Raw genomic sequence first — 16344 nt, 5'->3', positions numbered from 1 at the left:
CTGGAGATGCTGTAAAAGCTTCGTACATGTTTGTTGAGTGCATTGGGAGAAAATATGGCTACGAAGACATTGTGCGAAAAAGCAGTACAGGGAAAGAGAGACAGACTAGAACTGGCCGCAAGTACTAACTTCTGTCTCTGATGTTCTCCATAATTCTGAACAGAATCTTCTCCTCCACCACATCTCTATCTTTAAAAAGAAACCGCCAGCCTTTCTGGCTTCATGGGCTATTTAGAAGAAAAGTGAAACTATATACATGAAAATGCTCCAGTAAATCTGACTATCTCATTAATTCTTTTTCCTTTTTTTTTGAGTTAGAATCTCACTCTGTCACCCAGGCTAGAGTGCAGAGGCACACTCATGGCTCACTGCAGCCTTGATCTCCAGGGCTTGGGTGATCCTTCCACCTCAGCCTCCCAAGTAGCTGGGACTAGAGGCGTGCACCACCTCACTGGCTAATTTTTTTTTTTTTTGTAGAGAAAAGGTTGTGCTGTTCAGGCTGATCTCAAACTCCCAGGTTCAAGCAATCCTTCTCTCTCTGCTTCCCAAAGGACTGGAATTATAGGCCTGAGTCACTGTGCCTGGCCTTAATTCCTATTTTTGAAGAAATAGTGTTTGAGGTTGTTTTTCCTGATTTATAAAAGGAAAGAAAGATGACTTTAGAAAAAGTAAAACTCCAGAATCGTGCAAATCAGGTCCCTTAAGCAGAAGACACAAACACAATGTTAGCCTCAGAATAAGGTCTGATCTCCAGGAGGCCAAGGACCCCAAGTAAGGAGCCATATTTCTTCCCTCTCCCTGAACTTTTGTTTCCTTGATGACTTTGTTGTTTTTGTTGGTGCTGCTATCTTCCTGTGTCCCTTTCTCTGTATCAAAGTCACAGAATTTTCTCATGTTGTTAAAAAATAATCATAAATATCACTTAATGGCTGGACAAATGCATCATTATATGAATGTCACATACATATAGGAAAAATGGGTTCTGATTTTGAAGGCTCATTTGACAGAATTGGTTCCTGCAAGTCACTTAAGAAGGCCAGTGCCCAGGCAGAGATGACATTGACCCAAGACTTGCAGGGGAGCCTGTGTTGTCAACTGTTGTTCCAACAGGGTTTCCGCAAGAGCAGTTTCTGTTTCTCAACAACATCCCCAGGAAAGGACACTCCTGATGGATTTTTCCTCCCAGACTGGGATCCAGGCCTTTGAAACAGACACAAGGTGCCCCATCATATTTCACGGTGGCTATAGCAACAGCTTAGCATGACTTCACGAATCCAGGAAAGATCCCAAGGCAGCACTGTAAAACAGTGTGTAATCTTACTCTTGACACCTGGATCAATGCCAGAAAAGATGACAGTGCAGAGAGAGGAATGACGGCTACGATTTACCAAGGGCCTACTATGTGTTAAGCCCTGTGCTGTGAGCTTCACACGTGTTTTTATTCCATCCTTACCACACGATTGGCAGGCAATCACCATTATTAGCTTCATTTTGCAGAGAAGGGTGCTGAAGATTGAACTGTAAAGAGACTTCCTAGCTGTGGCATGAGGTCTCCTCACTCCTGGAGAAAAAAGATGTCCAGCTCTCCTAGCCTGTCAAATCCTTTCAACTCCAGAGCTTGCTCCCTAATTCCACAGCCCTTGGAAGGCAACGGGGCACAGAGGTGCCCTGCCAATGCTCAAAGGCAAATGCTCTACTCCTACAGTTCTCCAAGGACAAGAGAAAGCTGCTTCTCTTCCAGTGCCAGGAAACAGAACCAGAGAGACAGTAGCATGTTACCTTTAAAAACACACTTAACATGACTTGTCTACAGTCAGATTTGTCCAGCTCAACTAACAGAAACCAAAAAGCATCAAGATATTTGGAGGTAATTTGATTAGGATTTGATGACTTACTGGTCCTTCTGGGTGACTGCGTGTCCTAGAACTTGCTCAACAATTCCCTGTCTCTCTGACTCTCCCTCTCTCCCTCTCTGTCTCGTCTCTGTCTCTCTCTCTCGGTCTCCCTTTCTCTTTTTGTCTCCCTCTCTCTCTGTCCTTCTCTCTGTGTCCCTCTCTATTTGTCTCTCTCTCTCTCTCTCTCTCTCTCTCTCTCTCTTTCTTTGTTTCCCTCTCTCTCTGTCTCTCTCCCTCTCTCTGTCCCTCTCTGTGTCTGTCTGTCTGTCTCTCTCTCTCTCTCTCTCTCTCTCTCTCTCTCTCTCTCTCGGAGCTGATGGCTGCAGTCCCTGAGAGTGTGGTGGCCAATGAAGGCCCCATCTCCGTCCCCAGTTTCTCCAGGTCCTGAGCTCACCTGCTCTGCAGAACCATAAAGCGATTGTTCTGAGTCAAGAGTGAAGATTTCATGGCAGGAGCAGCAGTGGCAGCAGCACCATGATCTTCAATACTCAGGAGCTCTCTCAACCACAGCAAAGGTCTACTCATTGGGCAGAACAGGAAGAATGCAGAGCTGTCTCAACACATCTAGAAACCTCATGTTTTCTCTTAATTCTCATTTCTGTGGCCGATTAAGGAACAGAAGAAAGGTCTGGAAAATGAAACGTGCTCTCTTACGCCCAGCTCTTGCACTCTAATTTGTCTAAAAGAATTCTATCACACAGAGCTAGTAAAGCATTTGGAGAATTATTTTTAAAAGATCCTTGAGGAAATGACTGTCATGAAACAAATCTTTTCTTGCCTTCTTTTTAAAACAGCACTTTGTGAAATTTGTCAGTAACTTGTTCCTTCATTAGTTGGTTCCTTCCATGAATTCACTCTCCTAAGCATGGATTGAGTGTGTGATACATACCACGCCCTGGATAGAAGGGTGGGGACCTCAAAGATAAAAGGATACAGTCCCTTCCCTCATGGGTCATAGTTTATTGTGGAGCATAGGTAAGGAGCAAATTCCACTATGGTGTGGTCATGTTGTAACTGGAAATTGGACAAAGGACCATAGGGCATTGAAGGAAAATGGCCTTGGGCAATAACAGGAGTTCCCCCAGACCACGAGCAGGGGGAGCCAGGGAGTACTGCTCCCCCTTCAAGTCCTAGCCCTTCCTCTTCACCTGATCCAATTGTTCATAGCATTCAAGACCCAGGCCAGTTCCATGATGTTCACTTTGATAATGACCTCTGCCCATACATGCTACGGGCTCCTTGAAAGTTGAGATATTAATTCATTTTTCTGCATATATATTTTAGGCCAAGTATACCCTCATATGCAATTACTCAAATCTTTATAAAGCAATGCTTCCCAAAATGAAGGACATATATGCCATCCATGTTACCATAGTAAGCAGCAACCAGACTACCCCGGGGTATATCATGCTACCTTTTGGCTACCAATTGTAATTTCAAGTCTCTTGTACAATTTTTATTATTTTCTTTCTTAACTTGATTCCTTCCCTAATTTTCCCCTAATATCCACACATACACACAAAGATATTCACACATATACACACAAACATACACTAACCCACACATATATACACAAACACATACACACATATACACACAAACATATATACATACACACAGAAACAGACACATACAAACACATATGCATAAACACATACACACAAATGCACATAAACACATACACACATATACACACAACCACACACACACATACACAAATATATACACACAGGCACATACGTGAACACAAAACACATGAACATATGTATACATACACATACATACACATATACACACACTTTCAGGAATTTTCTCAGTTAAATGAATTTTACCTCCGGAAAATAATTTCCTGGACATGTATAGTGAGCCCTGGCGGACCTGGATGGAATACGATTCTAGCTTCCTCCTTACAGGCTGGTCACACTGAGCAAGGAGTTCGAACACTCTGATGGCTGTTTGAGATCAAACCTGACAATACTCTTAAAGTGCTCAGCACCATCTCTGTCACACAGGTGCCCATCAGTGTTAACCGTTCTCACCAGCAGCACATCCTAGAGAGGAAGCATTTGCCCCCTCACCCCATTCCCTCTCCACTTGATCCATTTATTCAACAACAACTCCTCCTCCCTCCTTCTCCTATGATGAAGGTAACATCATAGCACTTGCATGTTGAGAAAAAGAAGGGTGGTTGTATATAAGTAAAAGTAGACAGTAAACATCTTTAATTCCTTTGGTAGGTGTTCACTAACAGTGTCCTACAGACCAAGGATGCCAGTGAGGGATGGTCACGGCTCGACTCGGGTTAGTCACATCATTGGGGAGGGAAGCACTTGGAGCTGTAGGGTCTTTATGGTCTAGGATGGACAGTAGCTGAGGCTGAGCTAGAGGCAGGAGAAGGAAACCCTCTCTGTCTCCAGAACCCTTTAGAAGCTCCATGCTCACCTGTTCACTTCCGTTAAGCCCACTATTTCACAAGTACTAACATATAAACAAAAACTTCTTTTTCTAAGCTTATTGCTTTTTGTGGTTTAATAACCAGAACTGAAGAAATAGATCCTAAACCTATCATGTGTCATCAAAAAACCACCAACAATTCTATGCTGTTCTACAGATTTCCAAAAGTTGCCACATATATCATCTCATTAATTCCACAACACAGGAATTAATGTAGGCAGGGTGGCAACTCAGTATAAAGGGTTCATGATTATCTCTCAAATAAAGAATACCTCCAGTTGTTAACAGTGTATTAGGTATGACATACTACTGAAGAGCAGGGACTCTAGAGACAGTACTCCCTGAGTTCAGATCCCAGGTCTTCCACTAATAAGTTGTATGGTTTTTAGGCAAATTACATGACCTCTCAGGGTCTCTGTTGTCTCAGACGTAAAACATGATCACCTGATGCAGGTTATGTGAGGTACAATACATGAGGTGCTTGGCTCTTTTCCTGATACACATGCTATTTGCTCAATAAATGATTGCTTTATCAGAAATATTGTTCAACAAGGTGCGGGGTGCTGAGAAGAGAACAGGTGAGCATGGAGCTTCTAAAGGGTTCTGGAGACAGAGAGGGTCTCCTTCTCCTGCCTCTAGCTAACTAATCCTGGCTGGAGCCACATCTCTTCATGGCCTAGACTGTCCTCACACCTGCTCACGATGGACAGGGGTTGAGAGGACTTCACACTATCTTGCATGGACCTCTGTGCAGGTCACCTAGAGTCTTTGGTTCACAGTCTGGCTCAGAGTGGTCACACAGGTGGGTCATTTCCCATTTCATGTTCCAGGACTGAAAAGTGAAGTCAGAGCCTAGAAGCCCCCGTCTCTGAGGACACAAGCGCTTTCCAGAGTCCTCAGGACTATTGGGAAGGGAAACAGCAGAGGATGGGGCGAGTTTCAGATTTCCACTTTTTTTTCTTTATGAACATACTGCTCTGAATTTCCAGAGACCTTAGTACTATCGTGAGGGGAAATAGCAGAGGATGGGGTAAGTTTCAGATTTCTACTTTTTTTCTTTATGAACACACTACTCTGAATTTCCAGAGCTGGTATGATGCCAACTGAATTTACCTTTATTTAATCACTCAATAGACTCTTCTGTGAAAACTGGGGTAATTAGGCCCAAAATATATCACCCAGGGGCTTATTTTAACTACCCAGAATAAAGGCTAGATCCCAATTTCAACAAAATTAACAGATTGTTTTCCTTCCAAGAACTTCTGGCAGTGTTTAGTTTCCTGGCTGATTCTCCCTATGGGATTGTCCATCCCCAGCACTAGGGAGACAGGAGGCAGGGGATAGCCTAGAACAGCCAGCAGCAGAATGCATTAGCCAGAGAAGGCACCCAGAAGCACCCCTCATAAAGCCCAAACAATCCTGGACATTTTTCCTCATGCTCCTCTAAGACCTTCAAGACAGGACAATATCTTCTTGGAAGAGAACATAGAGGACTAGACACTTATACACACTCTGGGGTCCCTGGTTCAAGACCTGTCTTTTTGCCACTAGCCGTGTGACTTTAGCCTTGACACACAATCTGGGGTCTCTGTTCATGCCCTGCCTTATTGCCACTAGCTATATAATTTGAGCCATGATGCTTGAAAGGACAGACCAAGAGTGGGAAGCCATTTTTCATCTTGTTCTTAAACCCTGACACAATGATAAGAAAGTAGAAGCTATGCTTTTGGAAAAATGCACACTTTAGGTAAAATCAACTTTACCGACTTTGTCTTTTCAGAAACAGACTTCCAGGTATCAGAGGTATCTCATAGTAGCAATCAAGCTTGCCTAGAATAAAGGGAATTAACAAGGCCTAAGACATCGGGCATTGGGCAAGGACTGTAAAAGTCATGCAACTTGTAATTACAAAAGTTATAACCGCTCAGAGGGAGAGCAGGTGGGATTCAATCTTCCAGCAGAACGGCCCTATCTACAGGAAAGCCAAAGATCCCCCGAAGCTATCCACTGAGAATGCCTAGGAGATAAGGGGAGTTACACCCTCCATTAGGTCTAAGGAATGTCGTTTGGGAAGGTGCAGGAGAATTAGAATCCTTGTCACGCCCTTCTCTAGGGGCTGTGATAATGTGGGCAGACATTAATGGGTCTCTGTGTCACAGGTTCTCCAAGACATCCACAGGTGGTCGATAAGGAAGTCACAGCAGTCATGACAGTCACGTGTAACATCTCCAAGGAAAGGATTCAAGCCAGGATTCTGGGGGGCTAAGACACCACACTCACCTAGCGTGTAGGCCCACTCCCTGTCTGTGGGGATTGAACTTTTCTTAAATAAATCTTTTCTTCTCTCACCTCTGTGTCGCAATTCTTTGCAATCTACTTGGATCTCTGGGTTTCCAGCGCGCACCTCCAGCTTGCCAGCCCCGGCAGTGCTGCGCGCCTCCCTGCGCCTCTCCACCCTCACCCTGTCCAGACCTAACAACGCTTATGGTCTGTTCTCCTAAACAATGGAGACAGCAATAACTACCTGTATGTGAGGATTCATCACAAGGTGGGGGTTGTGAGCCAAACTTTCTTTTTTTATATTTTAACATCTCCAAAGATAGTCTGTGTCACAGTTTGTCTGGTAGCATGCCCTCTTTCTTATGGGCACATAAAATTATGGTATATCTTACATTTGATAAAATATTGCATGTAGCACATAGAAGCCATTCCCTAGTAAAAGATAGGTTCTCCATGACGGTTTTTTCCATTACTTTTCTGCTCTTACACCACAACTTTCTTAAAGGAACCAAGGAGATGCAGAAGAGAATATTGATTATTCAAGAACTTTTGAACTGAACCAGAAAAAACCAATGGTTTCAGTCATACATAGTATTTACAGGTATCTTGCATATATCGCTGTTCCCGGTCTCGTACCGTGACAGACAGCACTAATCAATTCAGCAGGCCTTCCCACTGAGCCAAGATGCAGCCTCTACATCCTTCCCAACACAGTTCTACAGCGCCATCCCCCATCAGCCAGGGTTGGCACACAAAGCAAAATCTATTTTAGGTCCCTGACTCAGGAGCTTGGGAGATAGAGACAGAGAATAGGAATTGGCCAAATCAGGAAACTTAGATATATGAAGACGATCTCAAAAATGATACTGTTCATTGCATAGAAGAAGCCAAGGTCTAAGAGGTTAAATTGGCAAAAGTTACAAAGTCAAATCCACACACACACACACACACACACACACACACACACACACACACACACACACACACCTCTCTTATTCAAAATTTCCTTCCTACAAACCAGGTTCCCTTTCTCAGCCTCAAAGTCAAATTCCTTGGGAACTTAAATAAACAAGCAGCTACTATGGAAAAGGGAGGGAGAAAGGACACCAGTCACATAAAAGCCTTTTGTTTTTGTAAAGTATCCTTTTGCTCATTTGTGACCATCAACAATTCATTGCTCAGAGTGATCTACAGAAAACTCAGGAAGGGTCACTTCCAGCAAATGATAATTACAAAGGGCTGAGCCCAAGTAGCTATCCATCCTAGCCCCATGGTTCCTGTGATTTTAATGACTAAAACCTTTTATTGCAATGTTCCTATTCCTGCAAATAAGAAAAAAAGAACTGTCACTAATTCCACCTAAGAATGAGAGTTGCAACCAGCTACCTCACACTCGTTTGGGGACCTCTTGGGATTTCAAAAATACTAGACATGTCTGGTGTTTACCATAAATATTGATTGTTTAATATTCCTAAGCAATGGAAACTAACCAATAAAAATCACATCTGGAAAATTAAAAGTGACGGGTGGAATGGGAATCTCTCCTCCTTGTAAAATTTCAATTCGAATTGAAATTGGGGCCTTCAGCGCTAAGACAGGGACCTCTGACCCTTGAGTAATTACTTTCCAACATCATTTTCTTTAATTTTAATTTAATTTGGAGGAGATATTTCTGTTCTAGGAATAGCTGGAAAGGCCCATTTTATGAAAATGAAGCTATATCTTAAGAAAAACCTGTTTGTTTTGCCATTCTATTTCAGGCACACTCCTGCTCCTGGTAAGGTGTGCTTGCTGCAGGCCTCTGGCTTGCCCCACTCAGCACTCTCAGGGTTGTAATTACAGGAACAAATTCCAGAGCCATTGAGACTAATGACACAGCTTGCAACTTACAACCTTTGCCAGGCTTCTGGGATGAGCCCAGGGGGCAGGGAACATCTGAGCAGGCAATTCCTTACTCTCTGAAATGCGGATTTCCCATATTTAGAAAACACATTTGTGGAAGAGTGGGTAAAAAATGACAGCATTTCCAGGGAGTACTTCACTCATTCATTCCTTCATTAGTTCCTTCATTTGCTAAAAAAAAAAAAAAAAATTGAGTACCAGTTGTATGCCAGGCACCCTGCTGGGTATTGAGAATAAAAGAATGAGTAAAACGTGGTACCTGCCCTCAGGGGTCCACAGAATGTAGGAGGGAAGCACAAAAATAGAATATCGCCTTACAGTATACTAAGTACAATGAGTACCATGACCTAGCCATGCACAGGGGCTCTGATGGCACATGGCAGGGGAGTAGAGGCAGCAAGGGGAGTGTTGTCCAGCCCAAAGTGTGGAGGCAATGAGGCCAGATGTGCTGAGAACAGAAGGACTTAGGGGATGATTGGAAGAGACAGGCAGGTGAGAGAGAAGACGGGTCAAGGATGACTCTGGGTCTAAAAGATGGCAGTACCACAAACTGAGACCCTGAATCCAGATGCAGTGTGACATGGGATTTGGGGAGCTGGTGATGGGTTGAGTTTTGGGCACAGCGAGTTTGAGATAACTTAGGGACATCCTGTCAGAAGAGGTCTGCTTTTTCTTGAGGGCACAGACCATGCCTAACTCATTTCTGAATCTTTGTGCTGAGTATATAAAAGGTTCTCATTCGATGTTAAATAAATAAATAATGGAACACTATGCATAGAAAGAACATGTACAAATGCTTATTCTGATTTAATTCCCACTGTGACTCTGTGAGGAAGATCTATTATTTTATTTCATAGTTAGGCATGAGCCTTTAAAAGTCTTATGGTATAAGAGAGGAACTATGACAAGCTCACAGATAAAAATGATTTGAAAAATAAAAAAAGAGGCAGAGCACAGGAAAAAGTGATCAATGTCATTAGTCATCAGGGAAATGAACATTAAAACCACAATGAAATGCCATTAGGATTATGATAAATCCATTAGAACTGTTATAATCCAAGAATGGCAATAATAAGTACTGGTAAAGATGTAGATTACTAAAACCTTATACACTACTGATGGGATTATGAAGTAGTGCAGCCACTATGGAAAAAAGTTGGGCAGTTTCTTATAAAGTTAAGCATACACTTCCCGTATGCCCCAGAAATTCCACTCTTCAATTTCTACTTGGGAGAAATCAAAACATATTCAGTCAAAACACATTATATGAATTTAGGATAGATCAGTACTTCATTTCTTATTATTGTTGAATAATATGACATTATATGAATATACCACATTTCATTTATTCAGTTGCTAGTTGATGAATATTTGGATTGTTTTCAACTTTTAACTGAAAACAATCCAAATATCCATCAACTTTTAATTGAAAACAATCCAAATATCCATCAACCAGCAACTGAATAAATGAAATGTGGTATATTCATATAATGTCATATTATTCATCAATAATAAGAAATGAAGTACTGATCTATCCTAAATCCTAAATGAGCCTCAAAAACATTATGCTAAGAAAAGAAGTCAGACACAAATGACTTCAAATTGCATGAAATCATTTACATAAAATTTCCAGAAAAAGTAATCTACAGAGATGGAAGTAGATGAGTGGTTACTTAAGGGATGGGAGTCAGAGTAACAGCAAAGGGAACTTCCAGAGTGAAGAAAAGACTCTAACCTGAATTATGGTGAAGGCTGCACAATGTATACATTTACTGAAACTCATCAAACTCAATATTTTCAGCAAAGTATATAAATTATTCCTCAATAAAACTGGTTTGTTTTCTTTTTTAAGGTAGAGAGAGGTGTGTGATTTAGAATAGGGGAAAGTCCTAACATAGGCAGCTTCCTAAGTGCTGGACCTGAAAGACTAAGTAGGATAAAAAGGAATTCCAGACAAAGAAAGAAGCGGAAGCTAAGCCTCAAAGGAAGAAAGTGCCAGCATGTTTGGGCAATATCCAGACATCCATATCCATTTGGCTGGATATGTGGATGGAGAAAAGTTGATGAAAACACTGAAGAATGTGGTTGTGACAGATCAGGTCACAGAAACTGAAAATGGTTAGGCTAATGCATTTAGTACTTACTTTGGTGGGCAGTGGGGACTGAGCATTCCAGAGTAGGCGACTGTCCTGGCAAAGATGGACAGGGCAGCAGGAAGAGTGTGTGTTGGAATGAGCCACCAGGGCAGAGCATCAAATAAAAGGCTCAGAGAACTGGTGGTAGGGAACAACAACCAAATTGTGATCACTCTCCTGAGTAGATAATGCAACAGGACAGAGAGCCTTGTGTGCCAGATAGAAAAAATAATACTAATAGACACCACTTATTGGGTGCTTCCTCTAACTCAGGCCCTGTTTTTAAAAATCACTGTTGTAAAGGAAAGAGAGTTAAGAGTCTGATGAATACAGAATTAGCTAAATGAATTGATGATCATCTTTAGGTTTGCTCCAAAAAGAAGAAATAAAGATTAGGGAGGATATAAAATGTCTACCCAAGTGGTGTACAGGAGCTAAAGATATGGGAGTTTATAACCAAATAAGAGATGGTGATACTTCATGGTAAGGATGGTAAGTGAGACAAATGCCAAAGACCAGGTCACACAGCTCACTGGTCCAGGAAGACAGGCATGCCAGGCAAGGCTGCTGCTCTCTGTGGATGTCACCACTTTTTTAAATGTCCATCATACGGCTTATGCCTGTAATCCAAGCACTTTGGGACACCAAGGCTGGAGGAAAACTTGAACCCAGGAGTTTGAGACAAAGCCTGGGCAGCATAGTGAGACTCCATCTCTACAAAAAGATTGAAAAAATTAGCTGGGTGTGCTGTCAAGTATCTATCGTCCCAGCTGCTTGGGAAGTTGAGACAAGAGGATCACTTAAGCCCAGGAGGGTGAGACTAGACTAGGCAACATAGGGAGATCCTGTCTCTACAAATTTTTTTTAAAAATTAGGTGGGCATGGTGGCACATACCTGTAATCTCAGTGCTTTGAGAGGCCAAGGCAGGAAGCTTGAGACCAGGAGGTTGAGACCAGCCTGGGCAACAAAGCAAAATAAAAATTGTTTAAAAATAAAATAAAAATTGTTAAAAAAAAATTGGCCAGGCATGGTGACACGCATCTAAAGACCCAGCTACTTGAAAGGTTGAGGCGGGAGGATCACTTGAGCCCCAAAGATTGAGGCTACAATGAGCTATGATGGCACCACTGCACTTCAGCCTGGGCAACAAAGCGAGACCTTGTCTCTAAAAAAGCAAAGTGCACAATATATATAAAGTAAACATATGTAGACATAAGCAGACAGAACTGAGGTCAAAGAGACTGCTTCTAGGAATCAAATCCTTCTCAACTACTGTTAGAACAGTACTTGAGACATTATGTTCTACATCCATGAAGGAGGATTATATTGTCATTTGACATCTTCAAACCCACCTCACTGTGCCAGGTTAAAGCAGAGTTCTCAGACGGGTATTTTGAAAAGTAAATCCAGCTATCTGGGGGTTATGATATACCTTATAAACATTATTTTTTAAAAAGTTAGCTGCCAAAACATAAATTATCAGAAAATTTCACATAAAATATGGGAATTTTAGGCTTCTCTTGACAACTTGGGAATTCTAACAACTATATGGCCCAATTCTGCATGATATAAATCAGCAGTCAGAGCTAAGAAGCATTCACCTTCTTTTAAACATTAGAGTTTCTGCATGGTACATGTCATTCATTCATTCACTCATTTATTCAACAAATATTGATTGAGCACCTGTTATATGAGGGGGACCCCCAAAAAACAGGAATTATATTTTGTGGGGCAAGCCCCTTGTAACACAGACTTCCACACCAGTTAAGTGTTCTAGCAACCCATTAGCATCAGTGTACCAACTAGCATTGTGGTGAGAGGTTGCATTCAGCTTCAGTGGATTTTTTTTTTTTGAGATTCTTTCAATGTGTTTGCCCATTTCCTGATGGGTGATTTATGAGTGCGCCTGCCTATACCACACTGAGTGTCCAGTTGTTTTGGACCCAAAACAGCTTGACCCCATGCCCTGCCCTGTCTATTCACCTAATATCACTTTTTTTGTTGTTGTTTCTCCAGATGAAAAAAGTCCTCAAAGGGAAATGTTTTGCTGATGAGGAAGAGGTGAGACAAAAAACAGCAGAAGCACTAAAAGGCAGCAAAATTGATGAGTTCAAAAGCTGCTTTGAGCAGTGGAAAAGGCATCTCAATAGGTATATTGCATTAAACAGAGAGTACTTTAAAGGTGACTGAAGTTCAAACATGTTAGAATAAATACACGTCTTTAAAAAATAAATTCCACGGTATTTTGGGTCCCCCTTCACATGCCAGGTGATTTTGTATGACCTGGAGACATGGCAATGAACAAAACAGAAAAATATGCTTACTTTCTTGGAGGTCATATTCTCATGAAGAGAGCTATACAATAAACAAAGAAGGTGATACACATTTCAGATTATAAGTACCAAGAAAAATCACAAAGTCAGGTATAGAGGTTGAAAGAGTACGGAGAGATGCTGAGTATTGTAGACAGGGTGGTCAGGACAGGAAAGCCTTTTTGATTAGGTGACACCTGAACCAGGATCTGATTAAAAAGAGAGAATAAGTCTTCAGATTCCAAGAATCATGGAATCAGGTTTTCTATGTGGGAGGACCACAGAAATGAACGAGCAAGGGCCAGAAGGCACTTCGGGCCTGGTAATGGCTTAGATTTTATTCTGAGTAAGATGGGAAACCACCAGCAGGTTTGAGCAGAGGATTGACATAGTTGGACATACTTATGACATTGGTGACTGGTCCCTGTGTTTGAATTTTGGACTTTGCTCAAAGCAAAGGAAGAGGTTATAGGATTACACTTGGGTTCTGTGTCTGGGAAAATAATCAGATAATAGGGCCAAAATATTCTGATCTTCAGAATATAGTGTCTGTGCAGAAGAATAACCCCAAAAGTAGCAATGACCTTGAATTAACTGTCATTAGGGGCAGAATTAACACACAATGAAGCCATGTAGAAAACCATGATCACAGGACCCCAAGAGTGGGCATCACTTGACTCTAGGCCAAAAAAAGTTCCAGGTGGACATGCATCTGGAACATTCTATCTTCTTCATTTATAAAAAGCTTCTCTCACTTCTCTGTCTTTACCAGTGATAGTATAGCCTTGCTGATATACTCAGCTTAGTAGACAAGTCCAGAGTCTAGTTTCATTTCAGTGACTTGAGTTAATGCTCATGTCCTCCCAACTCAGACAGGAAAATTCTGACCCTTGTCCTCCAAAACAAAGCAACAATCAGCACGGGGTGTTCGAGGTGATCTAGCCCACAGGAAAATCTGTTCCTAGACTCCGAAGAGTTTGCAATGTTTGACAAGAGGAAAGCATCTACTCACAATTAGAGCATGATCGCGGCCCATTGTGATGACCATGCGGTTCACCGTACGCAGCAGCTGGACCATGATCTCTTGGATGTGGTAGTAGGTGACGGCCTGTAACACAGTCAGAAATATCCATGTTACAACCAGGACACTGGAGCAGCACAATCTTCCTAAGGACACAGACAATAGGGGTCAGACATGGTGATCCCCAATACCACCACCACTACCACCCCCACCATCATCATCATTATTATCTCTCCATCACCATCACCACCTGCTTTGGGCACCAGGAATTCCACCAATCACATTCAATATAAATTAGTAAGATTATTTAGGCTCTGGATTTAGGAGGTTTGAGTTTAGGATCCTAGCTCTGGCAAGAATTTGTGCTACACTGGTTAAGTGATAGAATGTGTCTCAACCTTGGTTTCTTCATTTGTCAACAGTCAGGATCTAAGCTGGAATAAGGAGGGATTTGAATGCAAGAAATTGGTTATATGAGTGATAGAGATCCTGAGGCACCAAACAAGGTGACCTAGAGGTCAGCAAAAGCAGGAAGCCACTGTCACCCCTAGGCTAGAGGAACGAGTAAGGGAGGCAGGGTTTCTGGATCCCAGGGACTGGGGTTATATCACAGAAATTGTAACCATGGGATTAATCTTAAATGCAGCTGCATTATCCACCTTGAGCGAACATTTACAATGAGTCAGGTTGTCACATGTATAGGGTTCTGCTCACTTTAAACACAGGTCCCTGAACTTTCTGTAGGACTCACTGATAGCTCTTTGAGCTTTTGCTGTGGTCAGCAAGGGTTGCATGAGCATTCACCTACATCCTCAGATCATTTTTCCAGCACAACCTTTGGGCCCAAAGTTTCATCCACGCATACCTGTGAGGGTGGTCATGGCCAAGTGGAAAGGCCTTGGGATTTTAGGTTCAGAAGTTCTGGGTCTGAAGTTCGATGCTATACCTGCCAACTGCGCAATCTCACTTATCACTTAGCCTCTCTGAGCCTTGACTCCCTTATCTACAAAATGTAGAAGGTTCTCTCAAGGTTGATGGGGACAGAAAAGTGACATTTGCAATTCTGGAAAAATGCACATAACTGGTTTTACTGCAGGAGGTTCTGTAGTTTGAGACAGAGACTGGGCATCAACAATTTCCAAAATTTACATGTGTTATTCTGATGGCTGAGAACCATGATACAACACATTGTTTAGCTCTGGAGATACAGGCTTGGGTTTGGAAACAGTTTTGTGTCTCAAAGACCTAGTCAGAGCCTGATATCAAAAAAGTACAAAATAAATGGTGGCTGAAAAAAATGAATGACATACATATGAATACATATATATGTATGTATACACACACACACTCACACACACACACACACACACACACACACACACACACTCTATTATACAACAGAAGCTACATTATTCATCTTGGGTAGAAATTTATGGTGAATCAGGTTGTAACATTTAAATACAGGTCCCATTTTATTTTTATTTATTTATTTATTTGAGTTGGAGTCTCACTCTGTCGCCCAGGCTGAAGTGGAGAGGCACGCTCACGGCCACTGCAGCCTTGACCTGCTGGGCTCAGGCAATCCTTCCGCCTCAGCTTTCTAGGTAGCTGGAACTACAAGTGAGCGCTACCATGCTCAGCTAATTTTTTGACTTACTGTAGAGACGAGGTCTCACCAAGTTGCCCAGGCTGGTCTCAAACCAGGCAATCCTCTTGCCTTGGCCTCCCAAAGTTCTGGGATTAAAGGTTTGAGCCACCATGCCCACTTTAAATCCAGGTCCCTGTATTTGGATCATTTGTAAGCAGGTTATGAGGTTTTGTTGTGTTCAACTTAACTGTGGTTTTGTCTCTTAATGTAACTGATGAAAGGGTTCTAGGTTCAGTAACTGATAAAAGGAACTGAGTTCTAGTTGGGGGAGGGCCAGAAAAAGAAAGAAGACATGATTATCAAAATATATCCTGGTCAGGCACAGTGGCTCATGCCTGTAATTCCAGCACTTTGGGAGGCCAAAGTGTGAGGATTGCTTGAGCCCTGGAATCGGAGACCAACCTGGGCAACATGGCAAGATTTGTCTCTACAAAAATTCAAAACCTTAGCCAGGCGTAGCAGCACACATCTGTGGTTCCAGCTACTTAGGAGATTCAGACAGGAGGATCATCAACCCAGGAGGCTGAGGCTGTGGTGAGCCATGATTGTGCCACTGTTCTCCAGCCTGGGTGACAGAGTGACCCTCCCCTGCAGTTTTCCACTATTGCCAACCCCTTTCTTATAGTATTATGATAATTGTCTAGATCTACTTATGAGTGAGATCATATGGTATTCTGTTTCTTTGTTTCTGTGATA

The 16344-nt window shown here is 42.2% G+C and overlaps 1 protein-coding gene across 1 annotated transcript in view; it reads right to left on the bottom strand.

Annotated features, from left to right (window-relative positions):
• The window catches only part of LOC103263014 (dedicator of cytokinesis protein 2-like), a 298126-nt gene that overhangs the window by 78666 nt on the left and 203116 nt on the right, over positions 1 to 16344 (bottom strand). The window contains exon 27 of the mRNA XM_008060687.2: positions 13992 to 14087. Within this exon, the coding sequence (XP_008058878.2) occupies positions 13992 to 14087 (96 nt within the window). The remainder of the gene's footprint in view (positions 1 to 13991; positions 14088 to 16344) is intronic.

Source organism: Carlito syrichta, unplaced genomic scaffold (genome assembly GCF_000164805.1).
Source record: "Carlito syrichta isolate Samal-C Ts95f unplaced genomic scaffold, Tarsius_syrichta-2.0.1 Scaffold304701, whole genome shotgun sequence".
In the NCBI taxonomy this organism is placed as follows: domain Eukaryota; kingdom Metazoa; phylum Chordata; class Mammalia; order Primates; family Tarsiidae; genus Carlito; species Carlito syrichta.
The sequence above is the reverse complement of the archived record's forward strand: the minus strand, read 5'-3'. Positions and strand labels throughout refer to the sequence as shown.